This window comes from Balaenoptera acutorostrata, chromosome 18, assembly GCF_949987535.1.
Source record: "Balaenoptera acutorostrata chromosome 18, mBalAcu1.1, whole genome shotgun sequence".
In the NCBI taxonomy this organism is placed as follows: Eukaryota; Metazoa; Chordata; class Mammalia; order Artiodactyla; family Balaenopteridae; genus Balaenoptera; species Balaenoptera acutorostrata.
The window spans coordinates 64,839,721-64,866,135 of record NC_080081.1 but is presented as its reverse complement, the minus strand read 5'-3'; the positions used below and the strand labels follow the sequence as shown (position 1 = coordinate 64,866,135).

Below are 26,415 nucleotides of genomic sequence, written 5' to 3'. Positions count from 1 at the left end.
GGAGCAAAGAAAGTTTCCAAGAGTAAAAGGCAGTAGTATATAAAGGAAGAAGATCTAGAGCGACATTGAGCTCTAATTTTTAGCCAAATGGCTAAAGTGACTTCACTATTAGAAATGCTCCTCAGGGACTTCCCTGGTGGCGCAGTGGTTAAGAATCCGCCTGCCAATGCAGGGGACATGGGTTCGAGCCCTGGTCCGGGAAGATCCCACATGCTGCAGAGCAACAAAGCCCATGCGCCACAACTACTGAGCCTGCACTCTAGAGCCCGCGAGCCACAACTACTGAGCCTGTGCACCACAACTACTGAAGCCTGTGCACCTAGAGCCTGTGCTCACAACAAGAGAAGCCACAGCAATAAGAAGCCTGCTCACCACAACTAGAGAAAGCCCACACGCAGAACAAAGACTCAATGCAGCCAAAAATAAATTAATTAATTAATAAATTTTAAAAAAAAAAGAAAAAAGGAATGCTCCTCAGAGCTACTTTTATTCCCTGGTGACATGTTATGATTTAAAAAAAAAAAAAAAGGGTAAAAGGATTCTTATACTCTCCAAAATGGTCAAGAGATGATGAAGTTTCTAAACGTCCTTTTGGAGATTTTGTTGCTCTGATTGAGTCTGTGAGGCTCTCTACCTGTGCTGTAAACAAATCTTTAAAATGACCCACAGTGCTTTTGCTAAGTTTGATCTCAGAAGGACTTGCTGGTAAAATAGTCTACCTTTGTCTACTGCATTTAAAAAAAAAAAAAAAAAAAGCACACTTGTTAAAATGCCCAAAACTGTCATTCTCATCTAAGGGCTCTTCATTCTTTCTCCTCTTTTCCCTGGTATAACTGCAGACCTGGTTTTTCTGTGGCATTCTAATGCTTTGATGAGTAAAACAATATATAAACAAGCACTTGTTATTTGCTTTTTATTTTTTTAGTAAGAAGGCTGGTCAACTGCCTAGGTACTCTAGAGGCAATGCAAATGCTCCCACGGAGAAGAAAGCAGAAAAAACAGTGATGTGGGAAAGGGGACGGACGTGGAGGAGGAGACCGCAGTTTTCTAATCATGTTTCAAGTTGCCACTCCTCGGCAATGGGCTCCCTGAAGATGGCTGTTAATTGCTCAATCTGGAGAACAGATCTTCAGTATCCTAAAATTGATCACTTAAAAATATTTAGAATTAAAGAATTAGGTTTAATTGGTAGTCACTTAGACTCTCTGGGTCTGTGTCTTTAACGAAGAATTAAACTAGAATATCCCATCTCTTGCAGCTCTCTAATTTAATGAGAACTCATTAATTTCACCACATATGATGAGCAGAACATAACCAATGAACATAAATGCTTACTTATGCAAGGGCATCTTACTTAATATTTGCTATGACTAAATAAGAGTGAAAAAAACACATACATTAACATTAGGGTTATCTGTAAGAGAATGCTTTGTTTTATTAATTTGCCAAGAATTTCCTTTAAATGCTGACCTCCTCTGACGCATTTTAAATATGTTTCTGTTTACATGCAGCTTTTACGACACCCATCTAGTACGTAAAATGATTTTACTCTATACAGGTGTGGGGGTGGGTGGAGGTGGGAGAATTGGGCAATAAGTTCCCTATGAGATCCTGCTGTAATTCACTAAAAGGGAAACTTGGTGAAGAGCATTCTGTTTACGTCTGTTTTACAACAGCTGACATGAAAAAGACGACATGGGAGGAATTCCCTGGTGGTCCAGTGGTTAGGACTCCGAGCTTCCATGACAGGGGGCACGGGTTCAATCCCTGGTGGAGGAACTAAGATCCCGCATGTCGTGCAGTGTGGCCAAAAACAAACAAACAAACAAAAAAGGAACATAGATTAAAAAAAATAAAAAGACAACATGGATCTGTCCCACCCTCCCTGCCACCCCCCAACAAAGCACAGCAGCACAGTAACCTCAGGTCCTGGGTTATTGAGCGAGACCGACCAGCAAGACTCAGCAGCTGGGCAACTGGCGGCACTGGCCTCTTAGGAGAAGTGGCTTAGCTCTTCCTGGAAAACAAAAGCTCTGGAGCCTGTGGGCTGATTTGGTCCTATAAAGATACCGGCTTGGGCTAGAAAGTGAACCCAGGGCTCCTGCACTGCTGGGCAATTCTCAAGAAAATGAGCAGTTTGCTCCAAGAACATTTCAAGGCACACACCCCTGGGATCGACGAGAGCACAGAGGTGATTTCTCAGCGTGCACTCTCTCCTCCTGCCCACAAGAGAACAGGATCTCTTGGTGGAAAGGAGGTCTTGGCCCACCTGCCACGGTCTGCATTGGAAACCAGCAGGACTAGGGCACGGTTAGTCATGGCTGCGGCGCTGGGCGAAGCTCTTAGGTCCCGCTCCCTCCTTAACCTCGACAATTCTGCGGACTGCTGGGACTTACTCCTCATCTGTGATGGCCTCGTGGCAGTTGTCACACACCCTCACTTCAAACTCGAAGCCCATCAGAGGGATGGAGGAGCGCTTGGAGCTGCACTTGCCGCAGACGGCCTTCCCGCACTTCCGGCAGTGGTGCTGGAGGGAGAGAAAAACATGCTCCCTGCGCCTGCGCACCTCGGCCTGGCCGGGTGGGCTCAGGTGTGACCCACAGCATCCAGGTGAGGATGCTAAACCAGAGTGCCCCAGGAAACTGAAGGAACACGCCAGGTGCTCCTCTTTTTGGGCTGTTTATTCAGGATGAGGACTGTTTGGGAAGCACACGTGATCGTGCCACGGCCCCAGCCCTCCCTTCCCCACTCTCGGTCCTTTCTAATTATCACCGTATGAACTAGAGGACCCACCCAGCGGTCGGGTTATCTTAAAGCTGGGTGTCCAGAAGTGCCACCTCCAGAGGTTTCGCTGCTGGGTGAAGAAGAACTGGGACGAAACCTGACTCAATCCACTGTCTACTCAAGCCGTGCTCAAGCTAGGCGACTGGCATTTGATTTCCTTGGGGCAGACCAAACCCAACCGTGGAATCAGACTGAAAATGCTGTATTATAAGTAGAGCTAAATAACTAAAACTAAGATGGAAGGAAGGAAAGTGAAATTAAGAAGAAATAAACATCACATATAATTTCATGGTTTGGTATCAATATGAACTAAGCACGGCCCCTCTAATTTTAAGGTATATTTCACTAGATGCCACTAGAATCCTAAAATCATATCCCTTAACTACTGGAAGCAAGTCACTACGGAAACCGAATGCAGCAGGAATGAGCTACAGGAGAGGAAGGGAATAAACTAGCGTGCGGTCACAAAGTGACTCCAGGGCAATAATTTACTCCCTCTGCAGCTCTCGCCCAGGGGCGCTACTTCCTCCAAGATCACAAGGTAAAGTTATTTCTCCACGATTGCATTTTGAGGAAGCATCCGTATCACCCACCTGTCTCAGGCCAATTTTCTTGCTGTCCCACATTTGCTTGAAGTTCCAGAAGAAAGGCTGATCGCACTTCTGGCAGGAATCACTGTCCAACCATTCAGGGGTCTTGTCAAATAAAGCACACAACAGGTCACAGTGAGAAGCAGCCAAGACAGTGGAACCAAGGTCATTGCCAAAACTTACATAATCAAGATGTGTTTCTAAGAAACAGAAGTGTGATTTCTCAATCATTTTGAAAATATTTCCTAAAATGCCTATGATGCGTCAGGCCCTGGGGATGTAGTGGTGAAGAAAAAGAATCTCTGCCATCAAGGAGCTTGTAATTTATCGGGGAAGACTAAACATGAAAACCTTATTAATAATAGTTATTATCTGAATCAGTATAAGGATCAAAGGCCTGAGAAGGAGAAGCACAGCGTGCTGTGAGAGTGGGATGACCTAGGCTGGGGTTCAGGACTTTGTCTCTGACAAATGATAACAAGCTGAGACCTGGGGATGCATGGCAGGAGGCCAGGCACAGTGGGCTGAGAGAGGGGCAGGATGCACATGGGTGTGTGTAAGGGGGGAGCAGGGGAGGGAAAAGGGGGGGGTGGGCAGGGTATGAAGGGCTGAGGCTGGAGTGGATGCAGGGGCCACACCACAGACAGCTATGTTGAGGACTTAGGACGTTATCTCGTACTTCCCGATCATATGCAATTATATTTGCTCTGATTGTGTACAATTACACACACCTGCCTATTACACATGCGCGCAGCTACCCGCGTTGGAGGGACAGAACCTGACCACAGCGGCGGGTTCTCAGAGAAGCTACTGGTCCTCTGTCTTGGCAGGGCCCGGCAGGGTGTAAGGCTCTGCTCCCTGCCTCATGGGTCATGTGATATCCTGGCTTTGTTCACTATTCCCCATCCCCATCACGAGTACTCTAAACTATGTCAAACAGGTTTAAAGGATGTGTTAAGCTTAAAGCTATTCTTTATCAAATCTTTATAGATTCTGCATAGGGTGACGCTACATTTGCTTCTAGAGTTCCATGCTCTACTCTGTAAATTCATCCTCTGGCAGAGAGACTGGTCTCTTTCCATATATCACCTAGCCCAAGGAATTGGGGAAAATACACCCAACCCCAGGGTTTCCCAAAAGTGAATTCCAGGGCACGCCAATTTGACTGACAGGACACTTACTGTAAAAGAGGCCTGAGATCAAACAAGTTTGAGAAATATGGTAAACAACGGCCTCCCCTCTACAGGCTTCACAACGGACAGCAGCACAGTAAAGGCTCAGGAGGGACTTTGTTGATGTAATCCTTTTCTGAGGAAGAGCCGTCATAGAACAGACACAGGGACTTAGCCTATTCCCCTACCTTTAAGCAGAAATGAACCTAAAGCGACATATTTTGTCAGAAAAAAAAAAAAGAGTAAAAAGGGGACATTTTAAGAGGTCTAATTCTTAGTCTATTTATTTTATTAAAACTGAAGAAAAGAAGTAAGCCTTTCACTTACTTGGTAATTTTCATGCCCTAATTCGTTTAAAGACAGATTTAATAAAATAATCCAAAGTTTTTTAGCTGAAGACATTTTACCCCTAAAAGACTTATCTATGTTGTGATTTTTCAGTACACTTATGATGCAGGAAAATCAGGAAGATTTACAAAAAACTTACACACACACACCCACCCCGCTACACCTTTTACAAGGAAGCATGCTGGTTTAGGACACATATGAAATACATAAGTGGGTGTCTATGAGGAGGAAACTGACAGTAGGACTCTGAAAAAAAATCAGCATGTGTAGTACGATTCCATTTTTTTGTCCAAAAAAAAATCTGACATGTATCTGCAGAGAAAAATGTAAGGAGGGATGTTTGCCAACATGTGAAGGGCGGTATTTCTGGGTGGTGGTATCATGAATAATTGACATTCTCCTTGTTAACGAGCACTCAGTAACTTTTCTACAAAGAACCTGTATTATATATACTTAAAAAATTAATAAAATTGTGAGAAATTGCGTTTCATTAACTGTACAAACACACGTTCAACCTATGGGATGTCTACCTGATCTGTGTTCGGCCACCTGAGGTCTCCCCCCGCCGGCCCACCCCCTCGGCTGCCATCCCCTCCTCTCTGCCTCTGCGCTCGGCCGCCATCCCCTCCTCTCTGCCCTCTGCGCACGGCCGCCGTCCCCTCCTCTCTGCCCTCTGCCGCCGTCCCCTCCTCTCTGCCTCTGCGCTCGGCCGCCATCCCCTCCTCTCTGCGTCTGCGCTCGGCCGCCATCCCCTCCTCTCTGCGCTCTGCGCTCGGCCGCCATCCCCTCCTCTCTGCGCTCTGCGCTCGGCCGCCGTCCCCTCCTCTCTGCCCTCTGCGCTCGGCCGCCGTCCCCTCCTCTCTGCCCTCTGCGCTCGGCCGCCATCCCCTCCTCTCTGCTCTCTGCCGCCGTCCCCTCCTCTCTGCCTCTGCGCTCGGCCGCCATCCCCTCCTCTCTGCGTCTGCGCTCGGCCGCCATCCCCTCCTCTCTGCGCTCTGCGCACGGCCGCCGTCCCCTCCTCTCTGCCCTCTGCGCTCGGCCGCCGTCCCCTCCTCTCTGCCCTCTGCGCTCGGCCGCCATCCCCTCCTCTCTGCTCTCTGCCGCCGTCCCCTCCTCTCTGCCTCTGCGCTCGGCCGCCGTCCCCTCCTCTCTGCGTCTGCCTCTGCGCAGGACCACTTTGCCGGCTCTTTGCTCTCGGTGTTTCTTGTTCTCGTCAGAGTGCACTCAGGCCCGTCAAACTCCCAGCACTCTCTCCTGCCACAAACCCTTCGCTGAGGACATAAGCCGATGACGACAATCCTCCGCCCGGATGCTCTCACACCAACTGCGATTGAATGATTTATACCATTGAATAGTTTTCTGAAGTTTTCTCCCCCATGTCTTTTCTTCCAGAAAGGCTACCTGCCCTTCAGGGCAGGGACAGTTTCGTTACACCTCAGGCCTCCTGAGCCGAGCGCCGCATGGCACTTGCCACGCCTAGGAAGCAGCTCCACAGATACACCTCAGGGGATGTATGTTTATAAAATATGACACGTGCAAAAAGTGGATGAAACCACCACTGCTCATTTAGAGCTTTAAATCGCTCAAGAAGATTTAAGATAGTCAACAAGTACGGAGCGCCCATATATCTTCATGTCAAAAGGCATAACTGAAGCAAGGTGGCTCGAAGGGCTGCCCACCAACCACCTGGTTCCGTCTCTGGAAAACCGCACCGTTATCCTCCTTTGGGCCTCCGTCTATCAAGGAGGGAGGCTGTGTGCACAGAGGGAAAAGAGCGCAGCGGTTCCCCTCCCCACGTCTGGTCAGTCAGGCCTGGGAGGAAGCCAGGACAGACCAGGTGTGACTGTCCGTCACCCAAAGCAGGCCACCATGCAGAATAACGAGTCACATGGGGGGCCTGGCTCGCACGGCTAGCACACACTGTGCCGACATCCCTGCCTTTACGCCCGTGGGGCCAAGTGGTACTTTCTAAAGCAACAGTCCACAGTTCCCTACTTCCTGACTGTAAGGATCATTTTAATTAGTTACTAATAGAACTCCCGTGGATTTATGGTTTGAGCAAATCAAGCTTCAATCTCCTTAAGCATTTAATTACTGGTATTTGAAAGGCGTTGCGTTATGGGTAATAGCAACTACTCCCCTGAAATGAGATTGGGGTGAGGGTATGGAAAGAAGTTGGGAAATCACTTTTGTCTAATTTTTAAAGTGTTGCTTTTCTAATTCTTGCATCCTGCAAGGAAATAAATTAGAAGAATACACACTGTCAGAGGGAAAGTTTACCCAGCATAATTCTAGGGACATGAGAAAATGGTTAACTTCAAAGTACCTGTCAAAGGGGATATTCAGTAAGCAAATCAGTTGTTAAGATGCTCAAAGATGAAAAAGAAAATTCACTGAAAAAAGAATGTTATGATAAAACTTAAATATATGCCTAAAAATGACAATGTATCTATTTATAACTGGAGAACTGCTTAGAATATGACTCGCAAACACAAAAAAACTATTTCTAATATTTCTATTAATACCAAACTAAGGATCCTTCATCAAATACCATTTCTCAAGCCCGTGAGCCACAACTACTGAGCCTGCGCGTCTGGAGCCTGTGCTCCGCAACAAGAGAGGCCGCGATAGTGAGAGGCCCACGCACCGCGATGAAGAGTGGCCCCCGCTTGCCACAACCAGAGAAAGCCCTCACACAGAAACGAAGACCCAACACAGCCAAAAATAAATAAATAAATAAATTAATTAAAAAAAAAAAATACCATTTCTCACACACTAGCCACAACTTCCCCCAATACCATAAAGTACTATGCTTTCTGTTTTCGTAGGGCACTTTATAGCAAACGGCTACTCACCTGAAAATAGCTGCTTCCTCTTTCTCCCCTGAACTGCTGTTGTAATGGTACAACAGATTTAAAGTCTAACCAGCTTAGTCTCCGTTGAAATTCTTATGAAATCTCTGTTACGTTGTGTTACGTGCCAATTTGTGAGGGGTTAAAATAGAAAAATGAAGCTCCTTTCATACTAGAATTTTTAAATTTTCTGACACAACATGTTTTATTTCATGGTTTACTCATAAAAGAAAGAAGAAGTGAGTAGGAGGGGAGGCGGAGGCTTTTCTCAGCAGGGTCAGAGCTGCAGAGCCCAGCCCGGTGGCTGCGGAGGGGGTGGCCCGAGGCTGCTGTGACACCTACCTCCTGCCTCTCCACGTCCATGTTCCAGACGACAATCCCACCGTCACCACCACAGGAGATGAGCTGCCGCGTGTGCTGTGCATAGGACAGGGCCTGGACTCTGTCACTGCGAAAGAAGCAAGAGTTAATGACAGTTCCCGAGAGCAGACAGAGCCCTGAGGGAAGGAAGCCCAGCAGTTGGTCACGTGCACACTCACCCCTGAGCCCCACCCAAGAGGAGATCTTGGAAACCGGATGGAATTGTCAACATGCTAACATTGGGAAAGTATTCAAGATTTTCAACACTTAAAATAAGTCAAAATGCTCGTTTAATAATTAGCGAGGTTGAACATCTTTTGATGTGGCTGTCGGCCGTCTGTATGTCTTCTCTGGAGGCGTGTCTATTTAGGTCCTCTGCCATATATTTTTTAATTTATTTATTTTTGGCTGTGTTCAGTCTTCGTTGCTGCATGCGGACTTTCTCTACTTGCAGCGAGCGGGGGCTACTCTTCGTTATGGTGCGCAGGCTTCTCGTTGCAGTGGCTTCTCTTATTGTGGAGCACGGGCTCTAGGCATGCAGGCTTCAGTAGTTGTGGCACGTGGGCTCAGTAGTTGTGGCGCACGGGCTTAGTTGCTCCGTGGCATGTGGGATCTCCCCGGACCAGAGCTTGAACCTGTGTCCCCTGTACTGGCAGGCAGATTCTTAACCACTGTGCCACCAGGGAAGTCCCTTTCTGCCATTTTTTGATTGAGCTGTTTGTTTTTTTGATATTGAGATGTATGAGGTGTTTGTATATTTTGGAAATTAAGCCCTTGTTGACTGCATCATTTGCAAATATTTTCTCCCATTCCATAGGTTGTCCTTCCATTCTGTTTATGTTGTCCTTTGCTGTGCAAAAGCTTGTAAGTTTAATTAGGTCTACTTGTTTATTTTTGCTTTTATTTCTTTTGCTTTGGGAGACTGATCTAAGAAAATATTGCTACAATTTATGTCCAAAGGGGAAAATGGGGGAGGGGTAAATTAGGGGTATGGGATTAGCAGATACACACCACTATATATAAAATAAACAACAAGAATTTACTGTATAGCACAGGAAACTATATTCAACATCTGGTAATAACCTATAATGGAAAAGAATCTGAAAAAGAATAGGTATATATATAACTGGATCACTTTGCTGTCCACCTGAAACCAACACAACACTGTAAATCAACTATAGCTCAAATTTTAAAAATGCTCGTGTAAGATGCTAAGGCCCCAAGAAGAGGTAGTCTTTGTCAGTTACCAACACTTAAGGAAAAAAGCTGTTGAACTGGTTATAATCCTACTGGTTCCTTAACTGATTAATTAAGTAAAATCTGCGCCATCTGTTCATGTTATATTTGTAAGGTCATCCAACGAAATGCCCGCTGGGCGTACCTGACGGAGCCAGGTAACCTGTGCTGCCCGAGACGTGAGGCACCAGCACGGCTCCCAGGGTGAATCCAACACAGCAACAGACTTGAGTTTCACTGATTCTCTGTCTCTCTAGTTTTCATGCCCTCTTTACTGATTTTGTGTTTTGTTTTTCTTTCTCGTTCATACATGGCTGACAAGTTATTCCCCCTTGGTGGGGAATTCAGTTTCAGGGTCTGACAATTTGATCACCAACAAAAGATGATAGAGACCTATGTTCCCGTGGCAAAGACAGAACAAGGAATCTGGTTTCTTGGTTGTTTTTGTTTGAATATTTTTCTATTTTGAGCTCAAATTCATTAAGAATTCTGTGGCCACTGGGAAGGAGAAAAACTCCGTGAAATCTCGATTGGTGATTTTTTGTGTGCTTTTGTGTTTACTTTTGACTTGTGGCTGCAGTTGTAGGACTGAAGCCATTAAGCTCTGTGCGTCTGTGTCTGCAATTCAGAAGGGCCTTTACGTCTTTTGTATGGAATGCCTTCCTGTTTCTGGAGGGTACCAGTAAATTAGATTATGGCATCTTTTATATTATAAGCACTTGCTTATAAAGATAAGCAAGTGCTTATATAAATTAAATATTCCTAAACTTCACAGAAAATAAGGAAACTGAACCTCTAAAACTTTAAATTTACTAGACTTAAAAATTATTCCACAGAAAATACACCCTAACTCAGTGATATTTTAAGAATCCAAGTTCACAAAATTAGGGTAACTCTTTGGCAAATAAGACTAGCATGATGAGTTTTAAAACACAGGTATGTCTTTTTCTGGATTAATCAGTGTTAAATATAATGCAAATGTACATTTTGTTTTACTTGAGTTGATTTCTCCTAAATTTATATAGGATAACTAGTCAAATAAGCTAATATTATGCCTATATAATGTTTAAGATTTTGAAAAATAAGTTTGTGTTCAATTAATTATTCTGATAAACTTTTTATATATACAGCAATTATGTTTTATAGCATATCAACTTAAAGATCATTCCCAAGATCTTTAGGTAACTTACAATGGACTAATGGTAAGTTGAGCTAATTGATAGTCATTGGATACCTACCTAATTTCTAAGTAACTGAAACTTTGATTACAAAGCATAATAAGCATATATGATTATATATGTTTGCCTATTTTTATGTGCTGTAGGGAGGCTGTAACTGAGGTGAGTCATGTCAAATGAACGTGTTCCTTTTTGCCACTTTCAGGGGATGCAAAAGTGATGTATGTCACAGTAGAAATTGATGTCACGTGATTCATGAGCTGTGCTAGTCTAGCTGTGCTAAAATGCCTGCATGTGATGGAAAGTTCTCAATTATCCACATCCTCCCTCCTCCCAATCTTCTCTATGAAATATGAGTTAGTTACTTTGGTTAATTATTATAATTAAAATGGGTGGTTGAGACTATGCCAGGTGCAGTAATGAAAAGGAAATACAATTGTGTCTGTGTTTTTGTTTTGGGGGAAGAAAAAAAAACAAGAGTAGTGGTTTTTTTTTGTTTTTTTTTGCTGCACCACATGGCCCGTGGGATCTTAGTTCCCCGACCACTGACCGAACCCGGGCCCTTGGCAGCGAAGTCAAATCAAATCTGAGACATTTTTAAACTATTGATTCATCTGAAAATAGCAATGATGAATCCATTGCATTTTAACATAAATAACATATATTTTGGGAAAAATAACTATGTTTCCCAAAACGAAATATTTTGAAGACAAAATGGCATTGTTTAATATTTGTGCAAGTCTTTCTAATGTCTGGCTTAATAGGCAGGAACCAAATACTCATCTCTTTCTGCATTTGTTATAATGTCACTCAGGTAGCCTCTGGAAAACTCCATCTTATACTTTCGAGAGAGCATAAATGAATGAAAAAGGCAATTCTAAAGTAAAGTATAAATTTGTTCCAGAATATAAAAGAGAGAAATAGGGCTTCCCTGGTGGCGCAGTGGTTGAGAATCTGCCTGCTAATGCAGGGGACATGGGTTCGAGCCCTGGTCTGGGAGGATCCCACATGCCGCGGAGCAACTGGGCCCGTGCACCACAACTACTGAGCCTGCGCGTCTGGAGCCTGTGCTCCGCAACGAAAGGCCACGATAGTGAGGCCCGCGCACCGCGATGAAGAGTGGCCCCCACTTGCCGCAGCTAGAGGAAGCCCTTGCACAGAAACGAAGACCCAACACAGCCAAAGATAGATAAATAAATAGATAAATAATAATTAAAAAAAAAAAAAAAAAAAACTTTAAAAGAGAGAAATAAAAGACAAAACATGGAAAATGAATTTTATTTGCTTTGGTTTATAATACTCGAGTCTTTAAAAAAAAAGCTATAAAATACATTAAAATTTTGGCATAGTTCCCTCGCTTTTGATGGCTTGCTTCCTGAGTTTACTGATTAATGCCTTGGACTACAATGCAAAAGGATATTCTTTACCTTCTATGGAATCTGCCTAGCTAGCAGAGATTCTGTGTCTCACGAAAATTATTTTCAGAGCTTTATGTTGACTTGAAAAGTTCTTGATTATTTAAGAAAAGAAAAAAGAACAAGGGCCCTCATTTGTGAAAAGACCTAAATTCTTTAAGACTGTGTTACTTTCTACATTTATTTTCAAATGTTTTCTTGTTACTTCGATTATATAGATAACCAAGTATTGTTTCTTAGGCACCTGTGCTCCTATCTTAATCAAGTATCTAAAGATATCAAGTATCCTCTGAAAATGGTTTTGCTTTCCCACACTGAACCCTGTATTTTGGGGAAAAAAAATTTTTTAGCATATTTTTAAATGCTAAAAACGATCTTTAGATTATCTAAAACTATCTTTAAGATTTTCTAGAGGGGTCCTAGAAAAATCATAAAGATTTATTCCCTTTGCCTTATAAAAACAGAGCTGCTATACATAATTGCTGTGTTACTAATTGCATTTGTTTACTGTGTTACAGGAAGAGCTGTCAGATCAGAGGAGATGCTTAGTTTTCCCTAGGTTAAGTCAGTATGGGTAAAATATTATTAATATATTTCTGAAATTGTATATTGCATGGGAAGACCCCGGAGATTTATCAGTGCTCTCATTGTCTGTTTTTACCTTCAGGCAAAGTACTGATCAAATCTCTTAGGAAATAGTTATGTAGGGTATCTCAATAGAGAATTTTACTCTTCTCAATTCTGATATTATTTATAACAGTAAAAATTAACCATTAAGTCTCTAATATCTACAGGTAACTTTGTATTATTCTGATTCTTGCCTGAAGCCTCCACTATAAGCTACAGGCCAGAAAGGTCAATCTCAGAGTTTCCTGGGAAAGGACTCTATATACCAGGTATTTTTAAATACTGGCATTTAAACGAATAGACTCTTAGGCAAAGGGTACTGAACTGACATTGCTTAGATAATCTGTAAACTGTGCTAGTGGATTGAGTCAGGATTTCCTTGGATTTCTGGACTCATTTTAGTCTGCATGCAGATGGCTTCACAAATGCAGACTGCTAAACCAAAAACCAGCAGAACAAGAATTAATGACACAGGACTGAATGAACTGAAGAGGGAAATTTTACTGTGGTTACCTGTCTGGAATACCATTGACGCTGCTTTAATGTTCTATTTTTTGGATGTATGAGGATGCCTTTTCTCTTACCTTTCATGCTATCTCTAACTTACAATTTAGTAAATTCTGCTTTGATAAGCTAAATCCAAACATTTAAGAATGATATCCAATTCTCAGAGATCCCCCAGAATTCAAAATCTGTTACTGAGTCCCCTTGATTTTCATGGCAATATAGTTATTTCACAGGTTTAATTAGACCCTATCCATAGTATATCATTGGGCAAACAAGGCCTTACCTAGAGTATCATATTAGAGGATAGTGTTCATTGAATCAGATATGACTAGCCCATTTAAGAATTAAGGGAGCCAATGCCTATAACCATCCCCCTCCCAAAAGGAATACTGGCCTGGTACCTGGTTTGCAGGGTCCTGGCCTTACAGGTGGTAGGAAAGCTACCAGGCCAGGAAGCTAGCAAATGTTGAAAACCTCGAGGAATTCAACCAAGGTTATAAGTACTATAGGTGAAAAATGGTGGAGATTTTCTTGGGCTTAGTTTCCTAGCCTTGGGATAGCAGATAACAGAGGTTCTGAAAAGCTCAATCCAAGATTCCTTATAAAAACTTTTGTAAATTGTGTGGGCTTAACAGTTGTTTAATACTGTATGGCTCCAGATTTGCAAAGCAAAGCAGGATGGCCTACGGGTTAATTAACACTCTTATTGCACTAATGTAAATAATTAGGCCAAACTTTATGAGACCAGCCATTTTTTTGTGATCAAGAATAATCTTTGAGATTATTCTGATTACAGGAGAGGAGGGGGAAGAACTCGCAGGTAGATCAAAAAACTTTGAAATGGGCAAAAAGAAATTACTGGGTATCTTTTCAATGGAATATCAGGTGTGGTCTAGCACACCCATCTGGGTTTTCTGACTCTATGGGGGTCTGTACCTTCAGTATCTTTATGCTATTTTATAACTCTGTAAGTTATAGAAAACTGATACTACTGCAAATGAATTCTATCCAGTGAAGATGCAACTAATTTCCACGTCCTGTTCCTCACATGGAAGAAGTCAACTGTGAAAATACAAATTCATGGCAGCATTCTCCATTGCCTCTGCGTGTTTCTACTCTTTGGATTTTCCTTTGAACTGGTTGTAACATCTTACCAGTTCCTTTATTAATGAATGACTAATATAAAATCTTTGACATGTATTCATTAAAAAACAAAGTCAATTGTTTTCTGTCTCTCCTGGTTGTTCCTTCATACGTTTTATAGTATGGACTGACACGACCGTGACATTCCGGGGCAAGAAGGAAAATCTACCTATTTGAACAGATTCATAACCGCCCTGTGATTTGAACTACATCTCATTTGTTAAGGCACCTTGATACACGTCAAGGATCTTGCAAAACGAAATAAGCTACAGAAGGAACTGCTTTGCCACTCATAGCTGGCAGCAACATTCAGCAACAGATACATAATTTATGGGACTCCAGTCCTGTTAATATTCCAACACAGAAGAACACAGTGATGAATGCTGTAGCCCAAGCTTTGTAATAAAGCTGCTCAGGGGCTTCTTGATTTAAGGATTCAAACTACAACCACCTTGCAGTCAAAAACAAGATGAGGGAACATCCCCAGGTTCACAGATCAACGGTTATAAAAAGTAAAAGATACCTTCTTCTTGCATTCATGTTTCATCTGGCATCACTGTAGCATTTTTTTTTTTTTTTTTTTTTTAAATAGAGCAGTATTTTTTTTTTTTTAAAGGATTTTCTTATTTATTTATTTATTTATTTATTTTTGGCTGTGTTGGGTCTTCGGTTCGTGCGAGGGCTTTCTCCAGTTGCGGCAAGCGGGGGCCACTCTTCATCGCGGTGCGGGGACCGCTCTTCATCGCGGTGCGCGGGCCTTTCTCTATCGCGGCCCCTCCCGTCGCGGGGCACAGGCTCCAGACGCGCAGGCTCAGCAATTGTGGCTCACGGGCCCAGCTGCTCCGTGGCATGTGGGATCTTCCCAGACCAGGGCTCGAACCCGTGTCCCCTGCATTAGCAGGCAGATTCTCAACCACTGCGCCACCAGGGAAGCCCCACTGTAGCATTTATACTAGAAAGCATCTCAAAACTGGTTATTATTTCATAGATGAGCATTCCATGAACTGCACTGCAAATCTCTTATGAGTGTATAAAGACCCCCCTTTGCACAACCAACAGGCTCCACCATCTACAAAGACTATTCTTAGTGGGATGGCCGCACTTCCCTTCTCACCAGCCCTAGAGGGAGTATTTCTGATCGGGCCAAGCTACGTAACACGGAGGACGCAACACAAAAAGAAAACAAAGGTCCCCTTGTCAAAAAAAAAAAAAAGAATTACAAGATGGTGACAGTAGAGCATTAAACCAAGCACGGGACCCTTCTAAGCGTGAGGCCTCGTACGATTGCATAGGTCACACGCCCATGAAGCTGGTCCTGTGTCTGACGCTTTTTAAGGAAAAAGGGTAGAGAAGCCTTTATCCTCTTTATAGAAACAGATTTTCAGACACAGGCTAACATCTACCCAAACGTCAACTTAGGCCCTGTTCCATCCCCAAAGTAGGGGGGACTTAAATGTACAGCAAAGAAATGAAACTTTCCAAAGTATGAAAAGTCCCAGCTCACTTGGTGAAATCTAACCAGTTAAGCATCTGCTTCTAGAGATCTCTCTCTCTTATATTCGTAACTCCCATATTCCTAAGTTTTCCAGACCTCCTAGGACCAGAGAAGGTCCGTGACCGATCCACACATGAGAGGTCTCCGGGATAACTGATACTTAGGGTAATCCCACACCAAAGGGACCCTAGAAGGATCGTCTCCCCAGGGATTCTTGGACAACAGCCAAGGCTGAACCTGAACTTGGGGTCTCCTTTCTGGGAACACTGGTTTGAGCATCAGCAACATTTTGCTGTTCACTGGCTAGAGTGGAAGTTCAGATTAGCCACTGGCCCTCTGTCCACTTGCAATTTCCTGAGAACACTGTATTTAGTGCATGTAATTCTGTTTGGGTAATCCTGAGAACGATGAGAATCTCTTCATCTCCTAAGCTCCATATCAAGAGGGAATCCCCCACTGAGGCCACCTACTTTCCAGTAAAATGGCAAACTGACCCACCTTTACCACCTTTTCATATGTCTAGCACAGCTCCACAGAGGCAGGGACTGTTTTCTTAGTCACCTTTGGGTCCTAAGAGCCCAATACAAAGTCTGATCTGTAGACGGAGCTCAATGAACATCTGCTGAATGTATTAGGTATAGAGGGAGTAGGTGTACGTGGCAATATTTCCATTGGAAATGCTACAATCAGGGAGAAACAGTAATCTTATCTGAAAGCTTGATTTTTGAATTATCATTTTTATTAACAAGAATAATGTTAACAATCGCCACTAATTACCCCTTATTCTTGTGCTGATTATTTTACATGCATTGTATTATTTATGATTTTTGACAACCTTTGAGGGCTTTTCTTTCCAATATTATCCTTATTTTAGAGATGAGGAAACTGAGGATCAGAGATGAGGTGCCTTGCCCAAGCCTACAGAGCCCTCAGCAGAAGGGCTGCCTCATATACAGCCTGGCCTGACTCAAAGGCTGTTATTAGTCACCACACTATACAACCCCTCTCTCTTTGACGAGATGCTACCCTCTGTAAAGAACTTTAGCTGCTAATACTTTGACCTATTATGTCTTTAGTTAGCTAAATAGTTAAAAATAGAAAAGACATCTCTTCCCATCACCCCTAATGATTCTCTAGTGTGACAATGAGAAACGCTCCTAATCTCAGATTCGGAAGGAGAGAAAGCTTTCATACATATTTATCCTTGGTCCCTCTCCCCCAAACCCAGAAGAAGCTGAATGCAAGAATTTTACTTCCTTTCATAACTTTGACATAAGAGAAAAGCATAAATTCTCCCAATGTGTATTAATTTATGAATAGCCTATTTCTTTACCAAAAGAATTCGAAGATGCTTATAACAAAAGTCTTACCCATGGTAAGAGTAGGAAGAGAGAAACCCAGAGCTGGGGCTGTGGAAAGAGGAGGCAAAGACACAGGCCATGTGGGCCCAGGGTCATGTGGGTCTTGGCGGAGGGATCCATCACAAGGGACCACGCAGACCTTTACCTGTACTTTAATTTATTTATTTATTTATTTTTGGCTGTGCTGGGTCTTCGGTTCGTGCGAGGGCTTTCTCTAGTTGCGGCAAGTGGGGGCCACTCTTCATCGCGGTGCGCGGGCCTTTCACTATCGCGGCCCCTCCCGTTGCGGGGCACAGGCTCCAGACGCGCAGGCTCAGCAGCTGTGGCTCACGGGCCCCGCTGCTCCGTGGCATGTGGGATCTTCCCAGACCAGGGCTCGAACCCGTGTCTCCTGCATCAGCAGGCAGACTCTCAACCACTGCGCCACCAGGGAAGCCCTACCTGTACTTTAAATCAAGTTACCATTAAATTAAATTGCCGGAAAGTCTTAGAGTCCTAAGAAAACAGTATTAGAAAGAAAACATGTGGCCATGAAAGAAAAGTTGGTCATGAAATGATAGGTATTATCCGAGAATAAAAAAGGATCTAAAAGATCCAAGTCCCATGATTAGATTTGACAAGGTGGGCATGGGACAATAAATGTCCAGGTTTATGCTTCAATAATATCCATCTAACTGGTAACTGATTCTTGAAAAACATAACTGGTCCCTGAAATTGGAACCTTTTCTTTGCCTTTCTTTCCCCAGAGCTGGCACGTAATCATGTTCTACTTGCTGCAGGGAATAAAAATACCCAAATGCTTCAAATGCAGATAATATTGTACTACAGAAGTATACTTTCTCAGCTTTTTTTCCTCGGACTTGGAAACATTTTTGCTGTCATCAATCACTTACTTGTGCTAAAGCTCTCTCTGCTTTGATGGGATTTTTACACATCAAATCAAACTAGCTACATAAACGTTGTATTTCTGCCAATGAAGGATGGTGTGAAAGCTCAGAACCCGGGACAGAAGCCACAGGGAGCTGTCCCTCCACACTATGGCTGGACGTTTCCAGAAGAGGGGAAGGCAGTCTCCCCACCCTGAAGGGTGGGGAATCTCTGGTCCAGTCTGCTCTTCCCGGTGCCCAAGCTCAACGATTGGGTCCCTGATTTGGAACTCTGGCCACCAACAGTCATCCTGGGGGAAGGTGGGAAAATGAGGAATTGTAGGAGAGCAAGGGGCAGCCTGGGGCCCCAAACAGAAAGTCTTTGGCCTCTAAAGTAGAAAAGAAAGAAAACACCATGGGGCATGGTGGGGACCGTGTTATTCAATGTTTATTTTTGTTTCCCCAGAGCCTAGCACAGCGCTGGATACAAAGAAGGTTCTGAGAAGCTTTCTCTGCTGGACTGAACTGAGGTCTGGGAGACCTAAGCTACCAGCTGGGGTCCTTGAGGATGGAAGCCCAATATTCTCACCGAAAAAATGATATCTGACCTCTCTCTTTCATAGGGTTATTATTGTAAGATTAAACTGAGGTGTCTGTGTGTTTTGAAAGCTCTTTGACAAAATATTAGGCGCTACTCAAATACAAGAATCAAGGATGGGGTGAATCGGGAGATTGGGATTGACATACATACACTATTGATACTATGTATAAAATAGATAACTAATGAGAACCTACTGTATAGCACACAGGACTCTACTCAATGCTCTGCGGTGACTTAAATGGGAAGGAAATCCAAAAAAGAAGGGATATATGTATACGTATAGCTGATTCATTTTGCTGTACAATAGAAACTAGCACAGCATCGTAAAGCAACTATACTCCAATAAAAATTAAAAAAAAAAAAAAAGAAACAAGAAAAGATTGCTGATAATTTGGAAAAAAACAAAAAACGAGGGCTTCCCTGGTGGCACAGTGGTTGAGAATCTGCCTGCCAATGCAGGGGACACGGGTTCGAGCTCTGGTCTGGGAAGATCCCACATGCCGCGTAGCAACTGGGCCCGTGAGCCATGATTACCGAGCCTGCGCGTCTGGAGCCTGTGCTCCGCAACAAGAGAGACCGCGATAGTGAGAGGCCCGCGCACCGCGATGAAGAGTGGCCCCCGCTTGCCGCAACTGGAGAAAGCCCTCGCACAGAAACGAAGACCCAACACAGCCATAAATAATAAATAAATAAATAAATAAATTAGAAAAACAAAAACAAAAAACAAATACAAGAATCACCAAACACCAATCCAGTGGCCAATTTTCAGGGCAGAGGAATGGCTGCTGTGAACGTGGGCCTTATCCTGCCTGATGCCCTTGCCCTCCTTTCCTGCACCTTCTTTGTGAACCCCGTCTTCCTCCATCTGTCAGCAGCTCCAATGCTTCCCTATCCCCACCTCGGGCACTCAAATCCACTCTCACAGCGTGACACCGACACTGAGGAAGTTTACTTCTCCTAGTTCTGTGACACCAAGGGCAACCCCGCTCAGACTAAGACCTGGTGTCAAGGAGCCCCTCATAGACTCCACCTTATTACTAAGCTTGAATTATCAATAAGGAAAGCACCGGGCAAGGCCTTCTGCTGTTCTTCCTGTTCAAGGCGGTTCTGACCGGTAGCTCCTGATCTCACCAGCCTGTCCACCCCACCCACCTCCAGGGTGTGATCCTAGCAGGATGGACTCCAAGTATGGCTCGTTTCATCTTCTAAAAGGCCAAGCCTGTATGTCTCAGAAACTGGAAGACCTATTAGTTTAGGTTTCATTTTTCTGGAACTGAAAGACTCTGTCTCCACTTTATAGCTTTTCCTTTCTTATCCAACTGTAGATGCAAGTCTCCCAGAACAACGTTTTGCCTAAGGACACACAGCACCCAGTGATGCTGGCGGTGAGTACTGACACTCGCCCTGCTTGCAGTCTTTGTGAACCACTGTGTAGAAATAAAACGAGTTATGAGCTAATCTGAATGAGTCCAAGAAATATTGCTGATCTTCATTCAAAGCCTGTATTTGATTTCTCGGAGGGAGCCCGTGTAGCAGGAATTACTTGGTAGGGTAGCTAGTAACCAAGTATTAGGAAACAGGGCTGTATTTTGCTTTTCTTTTTCTTCACTTACATGGATGATGTCAACTCCTTCTGCATGATCTCGATACGTGTCCCCTTGTCATGGAGAGAAATATAAGGGAGTGATTCCTTTCATGAGCTGATACTGAGGTCTGAGTGGTCCCACAAGCCAAGTATAGCCCCAGACAACTGATCTGTTCTCTCTTGTGGGAATGAAGGACTAAGTAGCTACGTCTCTAAAATTAAACTCTAACACAAAAAATAATTATTTGTGCATGGGCCCTCTAAAACTGAATTAGCTCATATCTAATAATTCCAAACTGTAAATTTAACTACTTAGGAGAAGTTTTTGAAACTCGTGTTTCCAGGCAGATCTACAGGCAGAGCTAATGCCGCTTAAAACCAGTCAGTTCATGGGAGTTTATATATTAGAGTCATAGTTAAGATCAGGTTGAAAACTTTAAAAGTTAAAGACAATTCAGATTAGCTTCAGAGTTCTAAAGCAGATTGAAAATTCTTTTTGGCAACATGGATCAGGCTTTGCCTCCGGGGACCTCGGGCAGCACACGTGGGACAAATCAGAGTGTGGTCCAAGGGTCACTGGCAGAGCTACTTGGGAGGCTTGTTACGACACAGATGCCCGCAGCTCCAGACCAGTGGAGAGAATCTCAGAGGACAGGGCCCAGGAATCTACTTAACAGATTTCTCAGTGATTCTTTGCGGACAACAAAGTTTGAGAACCGCTCCAAGGAAGCACAAAGTTTTCTCTGCTCGTCCCCTCAGTCTCTTGAAATCCTCTCCTTCAGGAAGAAGAGCCTGATACTAATCAAGGCGAGTACTCAGTAAATATCTGGGGAAGTACAACATGTACTGGGTGAGGATATTATCTCTCCCCTTTTCCTTAAGCTGCCAGGAATCTTGAAACCACATTTGAACTCAATTATAGAAATTCTGTAGGCCTTCATAGCTTATATTCTGAAGCTCTTTTTTCTCTTACTCTCAAATTTTTACTCTTATAGTCTTCCCTGGTTCTCTTTTTTACCTTTTATTTCTTTGCTGCCATTATTTTATTTTGTGGTTTTTGTAAGCACTCTCAAATCCTCTGTGGATTAAAATGGGGTATAAATAAATAAACATACTTATGTACAGATATAAATCAAAGTGGCCATTATTTGCGTTCCTGTCATGTTATCCCCAGGCTAAGCTCCTGCCACAAAGACTGGCCCGCATGCCTTTGTTCCAGCTTTCAGCCAGGAATATTTTCCCAGAGTTCTTCATAAAAGCACCAGCAGGGAATTCCCTGGTGGTCCAGTGGTTAGGACTCGGTGCTTTCACTGCCGAAGGCACGGGTTCGAGCCCTGGTGGGGGAACTAAGATCCCACACACCCCACAGTGCAGCCAAAAATAGAAAATAAATAAATTTAAAAAATAAATGATAAATAAAAAAAATGAAAGTACCAGCAGCCTTACTTATGTCCTTGGAGCTCGATGGCTGTTCCTTTTCTCCCACCGATGTCCCACATGATGACGGAGTGGTCGGAGCTCCCCGAGAACAACATCCGCTGGACGGGGTCCCAACAGAGGGCAGTCACCCCACCTGAGAGAACAGACACAGCTGGCCATTAGTCACAAAGTGACAACATTATTCACCAATAACTTGTGAGAGCAGAGGAGTTTGGCTCTAGCGCAATTCCTGGCACAAAACAAACTTTTGTGGAAAGAACAAATAAGTCCCCAAAGAGAAAAAAATGGGCTCCAAGAATAAAAGTCCCACCCTTTATGCATTTTTCCCCAAAATTTAATGTACCATAAAATCAATTACTGTAAAGACCAAAGGGGAATGAAAAAGGCAATTAATTGACCTTCAAAAAATAGACATAGCTCTAAGAACAGAAAATACCGCACCGTTTGGAAATATTGACCATAGTATTTAAGCCCTGTCTACCTCTCACCCCGACAGCAGGTGAGCAGTAAACGGGGCTTTAAAAAAGCTCAGTTAGATTTATTTTATTCTTGAATACAGGTGTTGATAGACAACAATATCAGAATTTAAAATTTATTTTCTCTCTCTGGGAATTTAAATTTATAGATTCTGGGAAAATTACTTACATCCTCAAGTGTCAGTTTCCTCAACTGTAAATTGGGGATGATGAGATTCTGGGAAAATTACTTACATCCTCAAGTGTCAGTTTCCTCAACTGTAAACTGGGGATGACGGTAATACGATGATACCACTGAGGATAATATCAGCCTAACCACTACCCACTTCACAGGGTTACAGTGAGCGTGACTGGACCAATTACCCGGGACCACTCTGTAAACTGTGGTGTGCAGTACAGATGGTTATTAGCACCACTCCAGTGGTGCGGCTATAAAATATTATGACAGATTTTCTTCCCTGGCAGTCCCATCATAAATCAAACTTCTTGTGTACTGAGAACAATAGTAACTTTTTATGTATAAGATGAGCACAAAGCTTATGAATACTTAAGAATATGAGAAATACTCATTTTTTACTCATTTTTATTGAAAAATATTATATTCTGAAAAGAACATACAAGTTGCTTCTTATTTGTTGGAATCTGAATTTTTCTTCTTTAGATCATCAATTTGTTCTAATGAAGTACTGCACTTTAAAAGCTTTTAGGAAAGTTTCTCTCATATAGTGTCTCAGAAGATATTTTTTCAAGATCAAAAGGAAAAAAAACCCCCCACTATCCTGGATTATGCTTAATAGCTTCTCCCTATACCTGCACAACATTCTGCGTGTATATATTCCTGTCCCTGTAAGAATACACACCACTTCCCCCAGTGCACCTGTGCTGACCACCCCCTGCAGCTCCCATCTCCTCTTCCCTCCCCCACTCCCACCCCAAAACAAGCACAGGGCCAGCAGCAAACAGGCTCTGGTGGTACCTGTTGAATGAATGAAAGAGCAGATGAATGAAGACACAAAGATCGCTTTTTCATCCACAAATCTCGTTATTTGGAACTCCTCTGTTATGCTTACTTAGGCTTTCAAAGCTAAATATTTTCTCTTTCTGTATAACTCATCTTCTCTCCCTGTTATTAAACTTCATGTACCCATCCCCCGCCCCTTAACCTTCCTTCAGTATCTGAGAATGTAATGCTTCAGGATATGCATTCCACCGTGCAAAATGTTTATTCCCACACAGTACTAGAATGATTCACTTTGTTAAATATCTGTGGCAGAGTCAGCTAATTGTTTACTGAAATTCATGTTCCCTCTTCTTGTATATACAGCACTCCCTGGAAAGTTGCTTCCTACAGGGGCCACATTAACTGGCCCCTCTTGCAACTAGGGGGCACGTGACCAGTTCTCAGCAAGGGAACCCAGAAAGTACGCGGAAGTCATATGCATCCCTCCCAGGCCAAGGCAGTTAAGATGTTCCTTTTCCACTTTCTCTTTATACTTCCTCCTGGAGGACTCCAAGACGCCAGGGCACAGAGAAATTCTAGAAGGAGCCTGGGACCCTGAATCGCCACATGGAAAAGAACAGGAACATTTGCACTGGATTGTTACATGCATGAGAAAAAAGCCTTTGCATTAAGCCACTGAAATGTTGAAAGTTATTTGTTAGAGCAGTACCATTACCTACTACAATGCCATAGAATTACTAGAATATTATAATAAGGCTGGTCCAAGAGGAAGGTGAGAGTCACCCAAAGCTTCAAAAATGTCAGATAAGTGAAAAGAAGTTATTAGTTTAGACAGTTAATATTGATGCCTTATACTTAAACAGAATTAGAGAGAACCCTGGTTGGAAAACTGTTACATTAGCCTCCAAAGCAACCCACTATAAACTCTGAATTGGTTTTTCCCTCAAAATGTATCTAGAATCTAAGCACTTCTCACCATCTCCACTGCTACCATCCTCGTATGAGCCACAATTAAAATTCTTGCCTAGAAAATTAAAAAGTATGACACACATTTTGTTGTAAAGGCTCTGGGGGAAAAAAGCACTCTCATACATTGTCGATGAGAATGCAAACCAGTAACATGGGGAAGGCCATATCCAACAAAACTACGTATGCACTTAGCTCTCAACCCAGCCATCTCACCTCCAGGAATTTATCTGGAAGATACTGTCCCTGCTCCCATCAAATACACCAAAATACACACTCTATTCATCTCAGCATGGTTTGAAATAGCAAAACATTGGGAACAACTTAAATGCTCATATAAGAGAGTGGGCGAATAAACTATGGTACATTCACAGAGTACTATGCAGCTATGAAAAAGAATGGAGAAGACCTGCTGGATGGCTATGACATGATTTCCAGGATATACCGTAAAAGGAAGAAGGCAAAGTGCAAAAGAATATCTACATTATGCTACCTCTCATCTAAGAAAAAAGGGTAGATGAGAAATTACTGAGATTTGTTAACTACAGCAGGTGTGTGGGAGAGGCTGGGGAATGGGAATGGAGAAGTGATGAAGGAGAGACACTTTTTATTGTGTTTTTTGGTTTGGTTTTGAGTTTTGGAATCATGTTAATATTTCACATACTTGAAAACAAGTAAAAAATAAAAACTAGGAGTGTGTGTGTGTGTGTGTGTGTGTGTGTGTGTGCGTGCGTGTGTGTGTTGCTGAGGGGGAGGGGGAAGGAGAACCCAAAATGGAATATGAACAGAAACAAGTGAACCTAGCCATATTACAAATAAGTGGTACAACCTCACTGAAGGGGGTTAGGGGAAGAATTGACAAAATTAACTATGAAAAATGGTAATAAGGCCAAATATAAAAAGATTTGTATACAAATATAGTACTCTAGTTAGTTTGTCAGATATATGATAAGAAACAGAATATTTACATAGTTTCAACGTTTCAAAGTATTTCCTCACAATATACTGATGTATTACAAAGGGTGATTACAATGGAGAAACCTGGCAGACACCATCTTAACCAAGCGATCAAAGTTAGCAGCACCAGTAAGAGGACAAATCAGTATCATGTGCCTTCTGATATGATGCACTGAGAAGGCATATCGTCCCTTTTGTTTTATTCTTATAAAAATTTAAACATAAGGAAGCATCAGACAAACTCAAATGGAGACTTTCTACAGGGGAAGGACAGTCAGGCTAGTACTCAAAAATGTCAAGGTTGGGACTTCCCAGGTGGTCCAGTGGTTGAGACTTCCCCTTCCAATGCAGGGGGCAAGGGTTCGATCCCTAGTCAGGGAGCTAAGATCCCACATGCCCCGGGGCCAAAAAACCAAAACATAAAACAGAAGCAATATTGCAATATTGGTCCACATCAAAAAAAAAATCTTTAAAAAAAGAATGTCCAGGTCATGAAAGCACAGAAAGACTGAATAACTGTTCCAGGTTAAGGGAACTAAGGAGACATTATCACCAAACGTGGGGTGTAGTCGTGGGTTGGATTCTGAACCAGAAAAAGGATATTAGTGTGATAACCGGAGAAACGTGACTAACGTCTGCGGATTAAAGAACAGTGTTGTATCAAAATTTCCTGATTTTTGATATTTGTACCGTAATTTTCAAAGATGTTAACATGTGGGGAATAGAGGTGAAGGATGCATGGGACTCTCAGCACTATTTTGCACCTTCTTTAAATTCTGAAATTATTATACTAGCCTCATACAACATTTCCTGCTTCCACTCCTGTCCCTGTTGTCTATTCTCCACCAAAGTGATCACTGAAGAACACAAAGCAGATGATGACACCCCTTGCTTAAATCACCCCTGTGGTTTCCCATCCCATTCAGAGTAAAACCCACAGTTCTCTCCAGGCCCTTTGTGATCTGGCTTCTGCCACTATAGGGGCTTCCTTCTCTCTCCTCCTCCACCTTACTAGCTCTGCTCCAGTCAGCTGGCCTTCCCAAAGTTCCTAGAACAGGCCAGATTCATTCCTACTTCTGGGTCTTTGCATTTTGTTGCCTCTGCCTGTGACTTTCTTCCCCTAGGTTATCACTGGCTTGTTCCCTCACAAATGCCACCTCCTCAGAGACCTCCCTTGACCACTCCTACCACTTTCCTCCTTATGGTATTTCTCTTCAGAGCACTGCCTACTGTCCCAACAGAATATAAGTTCTAGGAGGGCCAGGGCTTTGGCTTTTTCCCACAGGATCCCCAGGATCTAGAATTCTGCCTGGCTTACAGTAGGCATTCAATAACCAAATGATTGAACGAAGGAGGAAGTACATGAATGACTGTCCTTTGCCTGTTCTTAGGACGTGAAACAGGCACATAACATCTCTTTTCCTGGCTGACCAGTGTTGTCTGTGTGCTGGTCTTCATCTATTCCACTACTCATACCTGTTAAGTCAGGGAATGC

At 43.1% G+C, this 26,415-nt stretch overlaps 2 protein-coding genes across 7 annotated transcripts in view; one reads left to right on the top strand and one right to left on the bottom strand.

The window, feature by feature from the left end:
* Positions 1-19,995, top strand: part of DHRS12 (dehydrogenase/reductase 12) — a 66,496-nt gene extending 46,501 nt beyond the window's left edge. The window contains exon 9 of one of the 3 annotated variants that reach the window (XM_057533247.1): positions 19,861-19,995. In XM_057533247.1, the coding sequence (XP_057389230.1) occupies positions 19,861-19,892 (32 nt within the window). In that variant the 3' untranslated portion in view covers positions 19,893-19,995. Of the gene's footprint in view, positions 1-18,400; positions 18,883-19,860 lie in introns of those variants that run through there. The other 2 variants (XM_007193707.2, XM_057533249.1) reach the window with 2 other exon arrangements.
* The window catches only part of WDFY2 (WD repeat and FYVE domain containing 2), a 176,601-nt gene that overhangs the window by 6,728 nt on the left and 143,458 nt on the right, over positions 1-26,415 (bottom strand). For 2 of the 4 annotated variants that reach the window (XR_452120.3, XM_007193705.3), the window contains exons 7-10: positions 21,567-21,693; positions 8,089-8,194; positions 3,378-3,479; positions 2,397-2,527 (exon numbers count right to left, since the gene is read on the bottom strand). Coding sequence is in view for 2 of the 4 variants with exons in the window: in XM_007193705.3 (XP_007193767.1) it covers positions 2,397-2,527; positions 3,378-3,479; positions 8,089-8,194; positions 21,567-21,693 (466 nt within the window). In the remaining 2 variants the exon portion in view is untranslated. Of the gene's footprint in view, positions 1-2; positions 2,018-2,396; positions 2,528-3,377; positions 3,480-8,088; positions 8,195-21,566; positions 21,694-26,415 lie in introns of those variants that run through there. The other 2 variants (XR_009005991.1, XM_057533240.1) reach the window with 2 other exon arrangements.